At 39.6% G+C, this 19,871-nt stretch overlaps 2 protein-coding genes across 15 annotated transcripts in view; one reads left to right on the top strand and one right to left on the bottom strand.

The window, feature by feature from the left end:
- Window positions 1–19,871, top strand: part of LOC129725247 (collagen alpha-1(XVIII) chain) — a 698,730-nt gene that overhangs the window by 187,667 nt on the left and 491,192 nt on the right. The gene's annotated exons all lie outside the window — the stretch shown is intronic.
- LOC129725248 (calaxin-like) lies at window positions 11,827–12,554 on the bottom strand. Its single transcript, XM_055680836.1, has one exon. The coding sequence runs from the start codon at window positions 12,481–12,483 to the stop codon at window positions 11,827–11,829; it is 657 nt and encodes a 218-aa protein (XP_055536811.1). The 5' UTR covers window positions 12,484–12,554.

Below are 19,871 nucleotides of genomic sequence, written 5' to 3'. Positions count from 1 at the left end.
TGTCTGTCTGTCTGTCTGTCTGTCTGTCTGTCTGTCTGTCTGTCTGTCTGTCTGTCTGTCTGTCTGTCTGTCTGTCTGTCTGTCTGTCTGTCTGTCTGTCTGTCTGTCTGTCTGTCTGTCTGTCTGTCTGTCTGTCTGTCTGTCTGTCTGTCTGTCTGTCTGTCTGTCTGTCTGTCTGTCTGTCTGTCTGTCTGTCTGTCTGTCTGTCTGTCTGTCTGTCTGTCTGTCTGTCTGTCTGTCTGTCTGTCTGTCTGTCTGTCTGTCTGTCTGTCTGTCTGTCTGTCTGTCTGTCTGTCTGTCTGTCTGTCTGTCTGTCTGTCTGTCTGTCTGTCTGTCTGTCTGTCTGTCTGTCTGTCTGTCTGTCTGTCTGTCTGTCTGTCTGTCTGTCTGTCTGTCTGTCTGTCTGTCTGTCTGTCTGTCTGTCTGTCTGTCTGTCTGTCTGTCTGTCTGTCTGTCTGTCTGTCTGTCTGTCTGTCTGTCTGTCTGTCTGTCTGTCTGTCTGTCTGTCTGTCTGTCTGTCTGTCTGTCTGTCTGTCTGTCTGTCTGTCTGTCTGTCTGTCTGTCTGTCTGTCTGTCTGTCTGTCTGTCTGTCTGTCTGTCTGTCTGTCTGTCTGTCTGTCTGTCTGTCTGTCTGTCTGTCTGTCTGTCTGTCTGTCTGTCTGTCTGTCTGTCTGTCTGTCTGTCTGTCTGTCTGTCTGTCTGTCTGTCTGTCTGTCTGTCTGTCTGTCTGTCTGTCTGTCTGTCTGTCTGTCTGTCTGTCTGTCTGTCTGTCTGTCTTTCAGACGACTATTCACGTTATTCAGAGACTAACAATTCAGACGACTATTCACGTTATTTATTTCAGACCCATATTGTTAGTCATTTTCCCAGTTACACAAGACTTAAATAGTACGAAAAATTAATCTCATTTCGTGTTACCAAACAGTAGAACCGAATGGAGCTCTTAAACACACAATAAAATAACACGTTACATCGTGTTGCGGTTCAAAACGAGACACTCCAAATTCCTTTCGTGTCGAATGGAAGCAGAGTGCAGCGCTCTCTGTCAGACAACAATCTCCTGCAGCTGCGGTTGATGAATAAAATCATTTATTCTAGAGGGCCAAGCAACAATTCAGCAACAGACTTAAGACGAATTACACGGTTTTTGTGCCGGAAGACATGAACCCACCAAACTATCCCAAACTCCGTCGGATCGAAAACTTTTGGGCGAATGACCAAAGAAGAGACAAGAAACGAAAAAGCATTGAAGAGAAATTGGAAAGAACTGAAAATAACATTACGAATTCTGATTGGGGACGTCAATCAAAAATGTCCAAATCCATCCCAAACCGATGTATGTAAACTGAAGTAAACACATATGGGGCCATCCACATACCACGTGGACAGCCTTAGGGGGGGGGGGGGGGGGGGTGATGAATGTCCACGGTCCATACAATTTTTTTAGAATTTTTATAGGCAGTTGTCCACGGAGGGGGAGGGGGGGGTCAAAATCGTTAAAAATCTGTCCACGTGGTATGTGGATGGCCCCTATGGGTCATTCCATGTCAAGTGTCAGAGGAAATGTATCAACCATCTCCAATTTCGACCAAAATTTGTGTGTCGATGCATTTTGGGCCGAAACTTATAAATACAAAGTGTTGTACTGATTGGTGGAGCCCTCGGCCAATGGGACTGCCTCCACTTTTTGCGAATTTACTAAAACACCTTTTTTTAATTTGCTGATATCTCGGGACCCTGAACAGCTACAGGTGATATTAACATATCATTTTGAAAGGTTTTAGATGTAGAATCGAACTACGTAGTCTATTTTTTTCTGCAGTGTTGTCAACATTGCATTTTTTTCGATTTAAAACTTATTTTGCAATTTCCTCGAAATACCCGTCCTTCGATTTTGATTTTGCCCACGCAAATGTGTTTAGTAGAGGATTTTACATAGGAATCACTTATCAACAAAAAAAAAAATGTAGCGTTCCAGAGATACAGTATTTTCAAAATTGCAAGATTTTGGAATTTGTCTACGCACGAAAGCGTTTCTACATACATTGCTGCTATCTTAATGGTATCGTAGAAGGCGTTTTTGTAATCCAAAAGATGTTACTTAGAGGAGCATCTGTTAATGATGTAACTCAAAAATTCCGTTCTAGAATCATCTTCGCGAAAGGACACACAAATTTTGGTCGAAATCGGAGATGGTCGATGCATTCTCTCGGACACTTGACATGGAATGACCCATATACTAAACTACCATAAAAATTTGATTTTAGCTCTAGCCGCTTTACCAATCAATCTAAAGTGTCGCAATAATTAGTCACCTTCATATTATATAGTCACCCCTTTATATTATAAACAAATTCAATGACCAAAATGTTTACTTAGTTCAAACAGAGTTTTTTTTCTACAATACGTTTATTTAACACGGCACAATCAAACAGAGTTTGGTTCAGGAGTTTTTTGGCTTAGGCATTGAAAAACCAATTTTTATCTCCTTTAAAATGCCAACATTATGAAAGCGAGGCTTGTTTTATGGTCGAATAAAAAACGAAACAGATACAAATTGCCAAGAATATTGCTTCAAATTTTCTTATAAGAGCATCTATCCGGGAAAAAAAGCAAAAATCACAACGCTTAAAATTCCGTGACTCCCTGTTTCGAAATTCTATCATTCTCTCTTTTAATTAGTTGAAAAATATGAAAAATAACTTAAAACACAGAAAATAATTTGACATTGTGCATTAAATAATATTTTAATTTCCAACCAAAAACCGGTGCTTATTTTTGGGACACCATTGCCACCAGCATTGGCATCACCCCGCCGTGTAACACCAGGCAGTAGCCAGACGAGAGATATCTTGTGCTAACGACTTTTATTATTCGCTTGGGCATACAGGCAACAGAACCATCGGCTCGGATTCTTCTATGTACGTAACGCAGGGGCTACCGAATCAGCCTCCAACAACTGGACGCCTCCGGGAGGCTGCGTTGTAACAACGGTCCCGTAAAATCGACCTCAGCTGGTAGGGTACCTTTTACGAACGGAATCCCCACTTTACGAAACCTACGCCAAAGTAAAAGAAGAGGAGAATCGCCTTGGACCCTCCTGCCTTCCGGGGACTAAAGCGCATTAGCAAATGTGATAACATGCAATTAATGCGAAGTGAGAAATGATGATCCTCTGGCGATGGGGTTAGGGGCTTACGGGTTCGAGCTCGGAAGGCCTGCCATCGCAAGAATTAAGTTACTAGTGGAAAGAAAACAAGCCAAGAGAATGTCGTCAGAGAGCACAAATTGTATGCAGCGAACGAAGAAGTGGCACGATGCAGCAGTGGGTGATTAATTTGTACAAAATAAGATACACCTAATTTCGTGGTTTGACTTCATATGAGGTGAAGGTGATTGGCAAGCCATGATTGAAGGCGTGATCGGATGAAACAGTGATGGAGTGCCGGAAAGTGCGCACGTATGCAGTGTTAATAATACTCGCATTAATAAAGGAACAATAGTATTTTTTCTCTTAACACATCCAAACACAATGACGTGACGAGTGATTACAGGATGATTGCCTGTTTCACTCAATCACAACGCAGTAGAGTGCAATTTTCAACAGTCAGCTGAATGCAATTTCGGCACCTCAGGGAACGCCGGTCGCCATTAATCAGTGCACGCCATTTGACGGCCGCTGACAGCAGGGTTTAATTGACTGCTGCGGGAGAAAATTGATGGTTTTTCTTTGATGGTTATACTGGTTGTCGCGTGAACTTCCACGGTCACGGTTATATCTTCATACCGTACACGTACGAGAGCTAAGAACTAAATCATCCTCAAGTAGAACGAAAATTGTGTAAATTTCGAGGAAGGTTGACTAATTTGCTTGTTGGTACATTCCCCTGTCAAAACGATTAGATTCATCGTGTGACCAATTTTTCGAAAAAAGATTTATGACCGCGCACAACATCTAGATCCAACGAACGCGCCGAGCTCTCAGACCGCGCGCCGCTTTGAACGTTGTATTCCGCTAACAACATCACACGACACTATCGGAATGGTAATGAGTGAACATTATTTAGCTGTTTTGGTGCTTCTGCTTTTGCCGTTGGTCGTGTCGATCTGCTTGATTTACTATCCCCGTGATACGCACCGCGAACAGGGTGGAACAAGCACTGTTGGGGGATGTAGGTGACCCACCTGAATATTATCTACAATGCTCGTATGATGTTGGGTTTCGAAACCCAGCTGACTAATCGTAAACAGGGGATAAACAATGTAAAGTTCGTCAGGACCAGTGAAGTGCGAAAGTGGCCAGCATTGAGATGAATAACAGGTTGAATAAATTTTATATTTGATATATCTTGTCAGTTGCAGAATACTAAATATAAAAGAGATGGGTGACATTGGAATGGTTATTTCAAATTATATTCTTGTCACGCATGCAATTGTTTCTGATTTTAGTTAAAGTATCCTGATTGAATTAAAGCAAATTCTGCTTTATTTTAACACTTGCTGTGTTTGATATGTACTCAAACGTTCATGCTTTTTTAAAGAGGACTTCTGTCTCAATTCCAAACCTACCTTAGTTTTATGACTCGATTGTATTGTCCTTGGAATTATACAGTCATGGAGAAATTTATATCAAAAATCACAGGAGGGTTGTGTGCAAAGCCACGACCGCAAGGATGAAGTAGAATACTTTTACAAGAAAACCCGGCTGTTGCGTGTCAGTAATTTATTAATTTGTTGTTCAATTCAATATCGGATAAGATACCGATCACATCTTGGCGTTATCACTGACAGTGCGAATAAAGTATTCCTTGTGATAAAATAAACAGTGAAAAGCTGATTTAACATTCAAAACTAGATGGCTCGTGTGTTGTCAAAATGAGCACTGCTACTGCTGCTGCTAAGGGAAGACTGCTGTTGTCGGTGTCTAGAACTATTATGAGCGGCTTCGACTGAAACAGGCTCTTATACAGGGATAAAAACCTATCGATGGTAGTGGGAAATCATCGATAACTATCGATAGCCGTTTCAGTCGATAATTCCCAACCTTACTCTCATACAGACAAATAGCAAATTTAAAATGCCAAGGTCTATGATTCTGTCGACCGTGCTTGGGAAGCAATCATATTAACGACTAATCAGATCAGTCAAATTTCGCGCTTCAACAAGGATTCACCATTCTCAATAATATAGTTGCTTGTCATGATTTGGACTTGATAATTTTTGAATTTTGATTACGCGAAAAATTAATTTTCATGCTGATAATGAAAGCTTTTCGGATGTTGTGCTCATGACTGAAGGAAAAGGTAATTCAGTACGTTCTGAGACACGTAGATAAAGCCAAATATATATGTTCCAAATTTCTTGAAAGTTTAAATTGATTTAAGAGAAAATATCAACTCTTCAATTAGGTTTTTATTTCATCCTGAAAAGGACAATTTGTTGTTTAATTCAATGTTTGATAAGATGCCGTTCACATCTTTGCGTTATCACTGGCAATGCGAATAAAGTATTCCTTGGGGGAAAATAAACACTGAAAAGCTTTCCAGAACGTTTTTTTTTTTTCATTGGATGCATTTGCTAGTGTGTCTGCTATCGCCCAGAGACAGCATTTCACTAAAATGCCACACTGCATCAGCTGGACCTGCTTATATAGATGCTGAGACCAACGTCAACCGCTGCGCTATCCCCGTTGCCACAGTATTGGACGCTTCCGTTGCCATTGGTATCCGCTGCCCTGCATCACCTGGTCCTGCTATCAATGCTGAGACGCGTTCCGAAATCCATTGCCATACCACAGCTGTGGCCGTTGTCCGCTGCACTGCTACTGCTGCTGTATCCACTGCTGCTGCTAAGGGAGGACTGCTGTTGTTGCAGTCTAGAATTATAATGAACGGCTTCAGGTGAAACAGGCTCTTATATAGGCTAAATAGCACATTTCAAATGGAAAGGTCTATGATTCTGTCGACCGTGCTTGGGAAGCAATCATATAACGACCAATCAGAGGCCGAAGTTTTCGTTTTGACAAGGCTTGACTATTTTCAATAGTACAATAGTTTGAAAAATAAAATGGCAATTATCTGCATTTGGGAAGAATCTTAAAAGATTTTCCAATCTATTGCTGCAAGAACAAAGAAATCCATCGAATACTAACCGATTAATTAGCATTTGAAATTGGACATATTTTTCACTTTTTTCGGTTTTAGACATTCATTTCACATCCCTATGTAGCCGAGCTTCCTGAGAGAAGTATTCTACTTCAAAAATCTATGGAATATTGTTGAGTCCTACGTTGCGAAGCATCATCTAAAGAATTAAACCGACTTATGGAACGACGTACAGGCAGCGCGAAATGCTAGTCCAGCTTCTACTCGTGCAAATCTGGTAGTAAACATACCACGAAGATTGAATATGGTTTTACGAAACAAAGGACAAGCCACGAAATATAGACTGTGACTTTTGCACATAAAAGGTCACTCTGCTAACGATATGTAGAGAAATAAAGCTAATTTGAATTGTTTTGTATATATATTTCAATAGTGTATTTATTTTTTTCGCCACTTTAAAAACACTAACTCACGCAAAAATTTTTCGGAATCACCGACACAGAAATTCGTCCAGTTATATCTTCGTTTCTCTTTTAAAAAGAGTGTCTGCAGATCGTAATGACGTAACATAACATCATACAACAATTAAATCAGTACGTAAATACGAAAAGTTATCCAACACTGCAAGTGTATTTGTTATTTTCTCCATGACTGTATATGTTAGAAAAAATTATCAAAAACGGGTTTCACTCACATATGTTTTCATGGAAAAAATACAATTGAATCATTCGACACGGTTTCGAAGAAACTTTTGAAATTTACCTGGAATACGACTAATGAGGCAGCGCATTTCTTGTTTTAGCAACTTTTTTTTTTCATTCTCGCTTATTTTCCGTCGGTCTAGTTCCGCCACTGTTGTGGCCAATCACCGACGCTCAAGGGAGGCGACTCCACAGCCAGGACCCTAACTCACGACCCGTTCTTATTAACGGACCGGCGCCAACGGCTTTACTTCCTCATGCGATGGAAGGCGTGATCCCAGAGATTTTTCGCCTCAGAAAATCTCCCGGTGTCGGCTAGGATTGAATCTAGACCAGTTGGGTTGGTTGTGAGTGGATCACGCCACCTCACAACCATCGACACCTATGTCGGCGGTGGGATTCGAACCCAGGCGTCGAGCATGGTTGACGGAGACGTAACCAACCACACTAGGCCCCCGCTTTTAGCAACTTTATTCTACCAAATTTTCATTTAAGTTTCAATTTTCCTTTTTATACATAATTGCCTAATACTTTTCAACTGGGGATGGGTTCACGTCTTATCGTCCATGAGAAGCCACGTAATACTTCTGATCACGAACTTTGGCTACATTATTTTATTTTAAGGTTGCTTGCTAGCTCAGAGGAGTCTATACTTTCTCGGGGATGAATTCTTCCAACTGTACTGCAGGAGACAACGAACTTTTCTGGCCGAATCGCGATCTGGAATACTATTAATTTCCAATGCAGTTGTTGATCGACAAGTCCACTCCGTCATTTGGTTCAAGGCTTCCGAATCATCGTCAGTGTTTGTTTATACTTTTTAAGTACTCGCCATTTGATATTTCTAGGAAAATCAAAAACTTTAGCCAGCTTACAGGGTGCGGCAAGAAAAAAGCTGAAAAGTTTAAACTTTAATATTATGTAAATTTGTGTAACTAATGACTAATTTCTATTCACAGCGTTTTTAACTACATTTACTTTTAAATGGTACATCAAAACTCCCGAATTATTTCATTGCAAATTTGTGAAACTGTATGCTAAAGAAGCAAGTATGTCGTGTTGCGACAGTTTATTGCATCAAAAAGTCTCTACAGGATGGTACTAAGCAGTGGACTAAATGGACTAAACACTAAATCTAGATGAACATTTTTAAAGATCCTATTTGCTTTCATCGTTTTTTCGGAACGTCTTTTCATTTTGGTAATGGTACATCTTTAGTAACTCTCCCAAGCGTTGTTTTCGTTCAGAGGGCTAGAGTGATTCCTCCGCTATCAACTTGTGCAAATAACGTGTCATAAAAGGTTTTCAATAATTTGTGGTGATTAAACGAAAGTGATCGATCAAAAAATCGATCAAAGCAGATAGGACATTTTGGAATGTTTCTCTAGAAATGTAATCTAGTTGGTCCGCGCAAAAGGTCCTCGCAGCCTGGTACGTTACACCAAGAAGCGCATCGATTTTACAAAATGTTGACCATGAAAGCCTTGTCGTCCGACATCCTTACGACATGTCCAACCCACCGTAGTTTCCCAAATCTCGCCGTTAAACGATGAATGGTTCTCCCAGCAGCTGATGCAACTCGTGGTTCATCCGCATTTGCCATGATCTATCTTCCGTCAGCACTCCACCACAGATGGTACGCAGCACCTGCCGTTCGAAAACCTCAAGAGCGCATTGACCCTCAACGAGCTTGGTTCAAATTTTGTAACCGTAGAAGACTGCCGGTCTGATCAGTGTTTTGTAGATGGTCAACTTTGTACAGCGGCGGATTTTATTCGAGCGAAGTGTCCTTCGCACAGTGGGGCGACTTCATACAAAGGCTGGCCAAGCAAAAAAAGTGTCGCAATGCAACAAAAGCTTGGTATTCACATAATTTTGGGACGCTGAACACGAATTTGGCATCCATTTTTTTGTTTGGAGCCGTCCATAAAGCACGAAATCCAATTTTTTATATGTTTTAGTACTTTTTTTATAGAATTATATGATCTTTGACCACAAGTAATGCCACCGGGAGTCCTCCCCATTAAAAAAAAAAACATAATGTATGAACGACCCCTCGAACTAAACTTACATACAAAATGAACAGAAGTGGACCCAAATGCTAACCCTGTGCACCCCAGAGATGATGGAAATAGGTTTTGTGAGTTTGCTTTGAAAGCGTACTATTTGTTTGCGGCTTATTAATTATGACTAGTACTAACACAGACGTTGAGATGACAATCCATTTTTTGCAGTTTGAAGAGTAATAATGGTATTCGATTCAGTCAAATACTTTACCAAAATCAGTGTGACGGACTTCTACGTGTCTACCATTATGCATCGAGTTGAGAAAAAAAAGATTCGATGTCGTTGAGCGACTTATAAAGATACCATACTGTTTACTTGCGATTGTGATATGGTTTTTTACTTGCTGAATGATTTTGTCATTTACAAGTGATTCATTATCTTTTGGAATCCAAAAGATAATGGCGATTTCACGATGGTTACGGACGTCAGATTCCGCACCTTATTTAGAAATGGGCACCACATTAAAACATTTCCAGACTTCGGGAAGTTTTCCATTTTTCAGGGATATACTGAAAAGGCGCTCTAGAGGAACGGTAAGTTTTTCAGAAAGATTCTTCAAGAAGATGGGAACCATTTAGTAAGGTCCAGGCCCTTTTAATACATCTTAGCTAAACGTTTTGATTAGAGATTCCAGGGATGAACACAAAGAAGTCACGGTCGCAGTCGTCTTCGGAGAAGGTAATATAGGGTATATGTTCCATTATTCATCTCATTAAGACGATATTCACGAAGAATTTTAGTAAACTTAGCTCGATTTATCCTGAACTTTGTAAAAAAAATCATTTAAATAAAAATGACGAAACAAAACCTAGGTTGGCTGTTGAACGAGTCCCGTTGTATCCGTATAGAGTAATGCGTGGATTTTGTTTTCCGAAACAAATTAGTTTTCGAGTGCAGATGCCCGACTATAATATCAAATTTAGAGCTTTTAACTGAGTTTTTGAGGATTCTACTTTATGAAAAATCTAAAGTTAATCAAGAAGAATTGGTGATTCCATGGATTAGTAGATTAGTTTCATTCAGTATAAGACGAATATATGGGCTAAGATGGTTAATGGAACAGTTCCCCTAATCTTCCTGGAAAAAACGCAAAAAGATTACAAATTTCGAATGAGTTTCCACCTACATTTTCATCAAAATGCATCCGTGACGGAAAATTGCTACTTTTCAGTTTCATATTGAAAAAAAAAATCATGGGCATGATTAGACTTCATTTTCTGCTTTACGTTTATACTCTTCCTGTACGGCATTGATGGCAAGGTTGAGTAGGCTACATATGCGTAGTTAATTTTGAAAATTGGTACTAGGATTTTCTTTTTTGTACAGTTTATGTGCTTTTTGCTTATAATTTTTCCATTTTTTGGTCGTGGGTTGAACTACACTGGAAGTTTATTATACTGTGTTCTTCTTCTTCTTTTAATTGGTACAGTTTCCGAAATTAAGTTCTACATACAATTTTAAAAATTAGCTGTCTCAATGTCAACATTCCCTTCAGTATTAATTAGACTCTGCAATTAATATATTGCTATCGATATTTCCAGTACAGGGATGCTAAACCGTCCACTAGGAGCGCTGTAGTATGCCAAAGCGTTTGTTCCATTACTGAATTTCGAACACCTATGATGAATCATAATTTCATACACAATCAAAAAATGAATTTCCCCATTGATCCGAATTGTTATTTATTGTTGTTGCAAAGAATTGTTATTTGAAAAGTTTCAAATATGTTTTGTATATCATATAACGAAGGATTTAAAATTCGGTATCGATTCAAAATCCGCACTTTTTCTGAACTATAACAATTATCATATTCATTATAAACATAACAAATTTCTCAAGTTTTCAGAAATTTTCCCCTGCACATTCTAACTGGCAATTTCCGTAAAGCATAAAACAACCTCGAACCTACGGGATGAACTGTGAACAATTTATCAAGTTAATGAAATTTATGTCTGAAACATGGAAACAAAACTCAATTTAGGTTCGGAATGCGAAGGTCTACTCATGATTAATTACCTCATATCTCTGAGTGCTCGTTTAAAGTTGATGTGATTTGTTACGTGTACGTAGTATCTCGTTTGAAAACTGAGGGATAGAACAGGTACAAATAGTAGTCAACTAACTAGAAACAATGTTCATTATGTTAGGAATGTCCAAGATGATGTCGAAAACATGTTTCGGTATTACTTTGTCACTTCTTTTAGGTCACCCTTGAGAATCCGAATGATCTTGTTTTTGAACTCTCACGCACACCAACACTGCTGCTCTCTAATTTGCAAATCTTACTCCACGAATGGGAACGCATTTCGCTTACACTGCCGATGGTCATAATCACAAACATGACACGGAATAATAAACTCCCCCTTGGCATCAGAACTGCGGCATGCACGTAGCAAAGATTTACGACCGAAATACGACAAATCGCCATGAAAACAAACTCACGTCGCATTTTCTTTTGATCCAACTAATCTTTCATTTCTACATGAGCTGCCAGTTAGTGCCGTTTATTGGTACGGCGGACTAGTGAGGTCATATCGACCGTGTGGGCGGGATTTTTACAGCGTGTTTTCTTTATGTCGGAATTGTAGCGTCGCTCAGTGAAGAGTTTAATCTGTCGTCTTTAGTGCCTGGTCTTAGCCACGCACAAGCTGGCAGTGCAAAAGGGGTTCCACTGGATGACTCCGGCTGCTGTCACTTATAGTCTCATTTTAAAACGATTTGTTTTCCCTATTCTATACAAATGTCGGTTGGTCTACCCGATTGAACTATGGGAGGGGACAATAATTGCTTTTTTACTGCCAGAGAATTGAGAAGCGTGTTTCTCCATCAATATTTCGCCGTTCCTAGAAATGTCACTATGTAATTGGTTCGAGGGAAATCGTTTCCCAAGGCTTGGTAAACGAAAACAAACAAGCAAGTTAAAACTTTTCAACACAATATTTATCTTAAATTTATCAAAATTTTGACACCCGATCCAGAAACGTTCTTGAGAAGGCATACACGTGCGCCCGGTCCGGCAGGGCCTGTCCGAAACATTCCAACATTTCGGGTGCATTGTGTACGGCCTCTCGAAAGTCGTCCAACGAAATCGCCCCGTCGCGGTCCGCATCCATCCGCCGAATAATTAGCTCCGTTAGATCTTTGATGTCCTCCTCGGCGTCCTCTTCATGTTGCTTGATAAAACAACCCTTCAGCAGGACCATCATGTGTTCTCTCCGTATCAGTCCTTCGCCGGAAATGTCGTACACCTGGAAGCAGTGGCTAATCTTTTCATCCAAACTGCCCCGCAAAAACAACGACAGCATACGCGCCCAAGTTTCCATGCTGACATGCGTGGTGACACTTTTGTCCAACGCGGTGAAAATCCGTCCGACGGTGGCGCTGTCTGTGATACCGAAGCTCGCATCGAAAACCGCATCCACCTGGTGCCGGCTGACGAGCATTCCCAGTTTGCCCTCGTCATCGCGAAGCATTTTGTAGTAGATTAACAGGCAAACCTCCAGCTCCCTTTGCGTGAAATGGGTTTTCTTTACCAGCCGCTTCACGAAGCGGCTAATCTTGTTCAGAAAACGGGCCTCCTCACTGGCGTCTAACGTCAGATCGAGTGACATTTTGAGTTCGGGTGAGAAACGTTCAAAAGAAAACAATGACGAATGTTAGGTAGTGTCCAAAAATGGAAACAGTTTCAGAGAGCGTCGAATGAAATGGGCGCAGATTGCTTCGTTTTTGTTAGAAGTTTAGATAATAATGTATCGGGGCGTTGAATCGCAAATGACAAACATACCTCTTGTACAAATATAATATACAATGTTTCCTATTTAATGATAAGGCAGTCGAACATGAACTCACTGAGCCACAGAATCCTAAAGCAAACGATGAAACCTCCTCGGGGTGTCGATGCGTGTTCAATGTCTGACACGCCATTCTACGATTATAATCTTATAATCTGCGATTTCCCGAATCACTCCGACTTCCAATTACGTGCACTTCACGCGCGCACATACTCACACGTTTGCACCCACAAGATGCTGGCAAGGATATACAGTCACGGTAGTAAAACTGCTAATGAACAGGCGAAGCATAAATCCAATCACAGCACCACCCGTCTTCCACACTAATGACTGCGGGGTAGAACGGTTGGAAGCGTCGAAAGTCGTCCGTCGTTTTGTCCGATGGCGAATTGTTGCAGTCGGTCCCCAAAACAGGTATGTTAGAGAACGGTTTCCATGGGGAGGATTTTTTTTTTCATGATATAGGTACATTTAAAACAAGGTGCTGATTTATTATGAGAGGCCACTTATTATCATTATTTTACTGCAGCGCCCCTAGTTGTCGGATCTGGAGTGGATTGACAGCAGTGGAAATATTTTCTTTTTTCAGTGCTGAAAAGTCAGGATCTCAATTTTGACGGAGTCGTTAAAACTGGCTAAATCGACCGTGTATTGCATTCTCCAACGTTTTCGTGAGCGACACCTATCGATTGACAGGATCGTAGCCAACATCTTATTGATACGATTAGGGCTGTCAGATTATGATACCGTCAAAAATGTATGCCAGCCAAAGTACCGTCAGTGGGATTCATATGCGGGGAGGATTTCGATCCTTTCGGGCCAGTATGCAACCGAATCGAAACAGAATTTAGAGGTCAAAAGATGTGCCTGGAATTTGTACAATGACGTTTTTACGACATACGAAAGATGCACTTACATGGGCGACGAAACGTTCGTGAAGACGGTTTATGGAAAGCTATCCGGAAAAAGTTCTGCAAAACAAGAATATTTATATTTGGCAAGATATTTACAACTGCTTTAAAAAACAAGTGTTCGTATCAAACAAGACTATATCTTCCGTAGAGTACAATCAGGTGTGTCTGAAAAAACGTATTCTGTAACAGAGATTATAGGATAGTGGAACAAAATGGCCACTCAGATTCAATAACAGAGTGTTCAAAATATGAAACTCGAAGAAAAGTGCGAGATTCCAACACAACCAAAGAATTTATATTATGTCTTGCTGAGTACCCGATCTAGCTCGGGATTCAATATAAGCTCTTGTTGTTATGTTTCTCTATATTTTTCTAGTTCTCTCTTTCTTGTCCTTTCTCTACTACTTGGACGCTGACAACCCTACACTTCAAAGCAAAGCAAAGCCTTGGTGCCATATTCCGTATCTTCTGTTAATAATACACAGATTTCGCAGACAACTGTCAAGTACGTAGGACAATTGCGGGTCGAGCGCTACGATCCTATTGACACTAACAGTTGATCGTCATCGCGCGATAGCTATTTCGAAAGCTACCCGTCAGCTAGGATTCATTGCAAAAATCGGACGCGAGTTTAAAGACCCGTACTGCCTAAAATCACTGTATTGTGCTCTTGTCCGTCTTGTCCTCGAAAACGCAAACCCGCAAGCTGCCCCACCAGCTTTATTGGAATATACGTATAGAACGTGTGCAGCGAAGATTCATAAGTGTGTCTCTTCGGAACCTGCCTTGGTGACAACCTGACAATCTGCCCCCGTACTCAGACCGCTGCTGCTTGCTCAACCTAGATACTTTGTAACGACGCCGCAAGATGCAACAGGTGTTGTTTGTGACAAAGCTGCTTAATGGTGAAGTAGATTCACCCAAACTTCTTTCGTGGTTGAATTTTCGTGCACCACATAGAGCCTTCATCACAATTGACAAACCGTTATCATCGCACGAACTTCGGTCGCAATGAACCCATTGCCTTATGCATCAGTATATTTAATCGAGTGGAGGATTATTTTTGAATTTGGTGAACCTTTGTTTAAATTGAAGAAGAAGCTAGCACGTATAAGTTTTTAATATCATATATTAGTTTTATACTAGTTCATTAGGACTATCAGTCAGATGAATTTTATACACAAATAAACAAACAAACAAACAGACAAACAGTTTCTCTTGAGCCGGGACTCGAACATACGCCGACTGGCTTGTTAGGCCAGTATCGTTTCTCGAGACCAGCTGGAAGGTGTTAACCCTACGATCTACCAACTATTCACTCAAAGCGCTTTCTATTTCAAATCACCGGAACTTCTCAATTCCTCGATTCCCCCTCCACCACATACTTTTCGTAAAACTTTCTCACCTCTTCTTATATCTAGAAAGATTTCAGAAGCTCTTAAGCGACATCCATAAATTACGAAATGCAAAATATCCAATTTTTAGGATCCCCCCTTTGTAACGAAACGTAACGCCAACGCCTACCCCTCCATAAAAGTTACGTAAATCTTCAAAATAATTTGCTTAACAAAAATGCTAGTTTTTGGAGACTCTTTCCAGAGATTTTTTGCTACGTAACGCTGATCTTACCTTCCCCCTAACTCTATGTAACAAATCGTAACGCTCAAGGATACCCCCTCCCCCGTATGAGCGTTACGTAATTTATGGATGCCGCCTAACGCGGTAGAAGAATTTCCTCAATAAAAATGCTCGTTTTTTGATATTTTTTGTTACGTAACACTGATCTCACTAAACAACAATCATCAAATTGTGTTTTGATTATGAGAACTATTCTTCCGTTCTACCCAACCTGTGCCATGTTTCAAATCAAGCAAAGGCGAAAAATGATTTCAAAATTTTACAATAACATTTCACAAAATGGACCTTTAGGTAAAAAATCTGTTACTTTAAAAGCAATAAAGTTTTTCTCCAGTCAAGTAGCAACACATAATGTCACATATTTGGCACACGTTACGGGAATGCGGCTCTAATAACGATCGTTTCAACCACATGCAAAATTTTCACTTGTCGAAACATGCTCCCTTTCCATCTCCAGTCAAGAAACAACACATACTATCTCATATGTTGCACATCACCAATTCATCCACTTCCATGGGCGGCGAAACGTTCGTGAAGACGGTTTATGGAAAGCTATCCGGAAAAAGTTCTGCAAAACAAGAAATTTTATATTTGGCAAGATATTTACAACTGCTGTAAAAACATGCGTTCGTATCTAACAAGGCTATGGCTTCCATAGAGTACAAGCAGGCGTGTCTGAAAAAACGTATTCTGGAACAGAGATTAAAAGATAATTGAACAAAATGGCCACTCAGATTCAATAACAGAGTGTCCAAAACATGAAATTCTAAGAAAAGTGCGAGATTCCAACACAACCAAAGAATTTATATTATATCTAGCTGAGCACCCGATCTAGCTCGGGATTCAATATTAGCTCTTGTTGTTAAGTTTCTCTATATCTTTCTAGTTCTCTCTTTCTTGTTCTTCCTCTTCTACATGGTCGCTCACAACCCAACACTCCAAAGCAAAGCAAAGCCTTGATGCCATATTCCGTATCAGAGCTCGATCTTCTGTTAATGATACACAGATTTCGCAGACAACTGTCAAGCACGTAGGACAATTGCGGGTCAAAACCATCGACATTCTTTTTATTATTAGCTCCATGTATTCTCCTTTCTGATTCCTAGAATTGCAATAATGTAACATTTCAAATCAATAACAAGCAAAACTGATTCACTTACCTTCATGCTTAATAAATGTTGTACTTGTGATGCAACTAATGCAATTATGTTTATTAATTTCACATCCGCAGTCAGACCATTTTTTCTATTGGCAGTATTAACGTTGTTGCTAACGAATATTTATAATGTTGTTTATAAATTTGTTCAGCGCGATTGGTAGAGAAAGTGCGACAATCGCGGCAGTCCATTATACCAGTCTCTATATACACATAGGCTAATGCATTATATACGATATGTATGCATGACAGTAGCTTGAATGTATGACAGTAGCTGGTTGCAGAGATGCCAGATATTTTTTTTAATTAACCTGCAACTGCCCGAAAAAAACTGCTTGAATTCTAAGTATATTTAATACTAACAAGAACATCGCGCACGGTTGTTGAATAAAGGTCAGAATGTAGGTGTTTAACATGTTTAAAACTAGGGCTGACGTTGCGCATTTCGTTTCGAGTAACTCGAACAAAATTAAATGATCGCTGACGGGCGTTATGTTTTGTTTTTCGTATTTTTCTTCGACTCTGTGGGTTAGTGAATGGTTCATCTTCTTATATTGTTATTCGAAAAGGTCAAGAATAACTTGTTCTGAAAAATGAGTAAGGGCTGTTTGAATAATTTATAAAGCGATGAAAGTGATTGGAAATTTAATGTTGGAACTGTATTACGTTTATATTATACATATGAAAAAGTGTATTCCTTGCATCACAGTCATAACGACAGATAACGTTGAATATGTTGAATAATTAAATAATATTGAAGAGTAGGGGAGAAGGATGATGTAGGAATTATAAAAGGAAATTAAAAATGTTAAAAAAATGAATGGCAGCAAATAAGGATGTTCACTATTGTGCCAGTGAACAACCATGTAACAGCGTGGATCATACTGAAAATGAATTACGAGAAAACACGTACAACGGTATGGTTAAAAGTGAGAGAAAGAGAGCTTCCATAGCAAAACATTCTTTCGATCGCTCGCGGCCGTGAGTGCTGGTGAGAGAACACGAATGAGTTCGTCCAGCTACCGCTCTGCTGAGAGCGGTACTCTGCGATTTGGTAGAAGGAGGAAAGTAACAGACGAATCAGATTTTAGACCGACGTTGGAAAGATTAGTTCGCGTGAAAAGATCCGTAAATTAAAATTAAAAATAAAATGGAGATTCCCGACAGTGCGCTACGATCCTAATGACACTAACAGTTGATCGTCATCGCGCGATAGCTATTTCGAAAGCTACCCGTCAGCTATCCCGACGGGATGCGGTATATTTTTCCCAAATCTGTATCACATTTCCAGTTCGCTTATTTTTCGCTTTCCCTACTTCACATACTGTCTGCCTAATTACCGTTGTTCTAAAGAAGCATTTGGGCATACAAAACACACGTTTTTGTTGAAGACCACACATCTGCAGGACTTTTTCTTACAAAGTTAAAGCATGTTTTAGCTTATTTTTTCGATGTGCAAAAATTACGTAAATCTGTAGATGAATTTGCTTAACATAAATGTTAGTTTTTGGAGAGTCTCTCCAGCGATTTTTTGTTACGTAACGCTAATCTTACCTTCCCCCTAACTCTATGTAACAAATCGTAACGCTCAAGGATATCCCCCTCCTCCGTATGAGCGTTACGTAATTCATGGATGCCGTCTAACGCGGTAGAAGAATTTGCTTAATAAAAATGCTCGTTTTTTCAAAAATTTTCACTTGTCGACACAAGCTCCCTCTCCATCTCCAGTCAAGAAACACACATACTATCTCATATATTGCACATGTTACTAGTTTTTCTATCTCCAATTCATCCGGTGAGCGTGTATTAGTTTGTTCTTTGTACGCATACGGAGCAGAGGAAAATTGTGACAAGAGCGTCGTTTCCCTCGTCATCAATTATACTAACGTCGATGATATTAAAGACTTTATATGCAGCATGAAATCACAACACGCAGGGCCGGCGGTTGATGTGGGTACTATGGGTAGTAGTACCCACTCGGAAAATATCCATGTGGGTACTTATCCACTCGGGATTTTCGAGAAAAAACAAAAATTCTAATGTTTTCCACGTTCGAAATTTAAAATATACGCGTAGATGCGTGAGTGACGCTAAGAATTTCTCTAAACAAAATTCGTAGATCTGGCAACTCTGATCGCGAGTGATGCATTCGTATAGAGGCGTTGTCGCATCTTTTTCCCTCCCCGATTCCTTACTACCCACTCGGGGAAAAATGTGTCGCCGGCCCTGATAACCCTTACGGCTATATTATCTTTTGACGTGGGACTACGTCTTTGTTTACTATACTGGGATGCATTCTGTAAAATTGGGAATGAAACTGGCAAATGTTGCGTCAGATTTCAAACGTTAATAACAGCATGACCACATGATGGATAACAATAACCAATATGTTGTTGGATAGATAAAATGTATAACAATTTTGTAATATGCTTGTTATCACTCTAATTTCATTGCTAAGCGCTAAAATTGATAAAAAGTTTCAATAACAAATTTACGAGAATAATGAACCAATTACATGCGAGCATTCCTAGCACAGACGACGTAAATGGACACCATCCGTTCCCTGTGATATTCTCTGTATCAATATCGAAATAAAAATTGACAGAGTCTCCCCGTCCCAATAGGTCAATTTGTTTTTGCTTCCACGAGCTTAGACTAATATGATGTCTCGAAGGTAAAAGTTTGCCAACAAGTATGAAACAACACTCATTCTTGAACAATTTCTAAACCTGCTTTCAGAACCTAATAAAAACTGATGTCTTGAAAGAAAACATACCGGTAAAAGCAACAGTACCAGTGGAGTAAAGAACCGCAGGTTTCTCGTCGTCTATGATTGCAGCGGTACTCTTCTATTCGTACATTTCAGCGGTACACTTCTATTCGTACTGCAGTGGTACACTTTTTTTCGTACATTTCTATTCCTGTGCAATCGAGGAAAAACTGCAATTGTAAATTTTTGCTACGGATATTTATTTAATTTTATCTTCGATATTCACTAAATAATCGAGACCGGATAGTATTGAAAGAGTAAATTTCTAAATATATACATTTATAGAAGAGTAAGATCCTGCGAATGCTTGTGAGTTTTTTGTTTATTTACTAAGGTTTATTCAGAATCTCTTTTCACATTTCAAAATTGTTAGATGATATATTATTATTCTAAGCTTTACCATAATAAACGTATATTTCCTGTCTTCGTAATACAGCGAATGTGGATGTAGGCAAATGAAAAAAATTGTCAAGCAAAGAACAAAAATTTTATTGTGGATTTCTACGATTTTTTGCTGGAACTTGTTAATAATTTTATTTAAAATGTCTTCTTATGTTTGCCAATTAATGAACATTTGTAAAGGCTTCCATATTATTTTGAAAGTAAGATCCATATAATAGATTTGATTTAATCATTATGATAACGTAAGTATTATTGAATTTGGTTTTTGAGGATATAGAGTTAATTCTGACTTTGACGCATTACGAGATATTCTTGGTGCTTCTTCAAC

This window comes from Wyeomyia smithii, chromosome 2, assembly GCF_029784165.1.
Source record: "Wyeomyia smithii strain HCP4-BCI-WySm-NY-G18 chromosome 2, ASM2978416v1, whole genome shotgun sequence".
NCBI lineage: Eukaryota > Metazoa > Arthropoda > Insecta > Diptera > Culicidae > Wyeomyia > Wyeomyia smithii.
Note: the sequence above shows the minus strand (reverse complement) of the source record. Positions and strands in the feature narration are given on the sequence as shown.

What these genes read in the sequence shown, in the direction of transcription:
- LOC129725248 (XM_055680836.1), bottom strand. Translation starts at nt 12,483, where the DNA reads ATGTCACTCGATCTGACGTTAGACGCCAGTGAGGAGGCCCGTTTTCTG.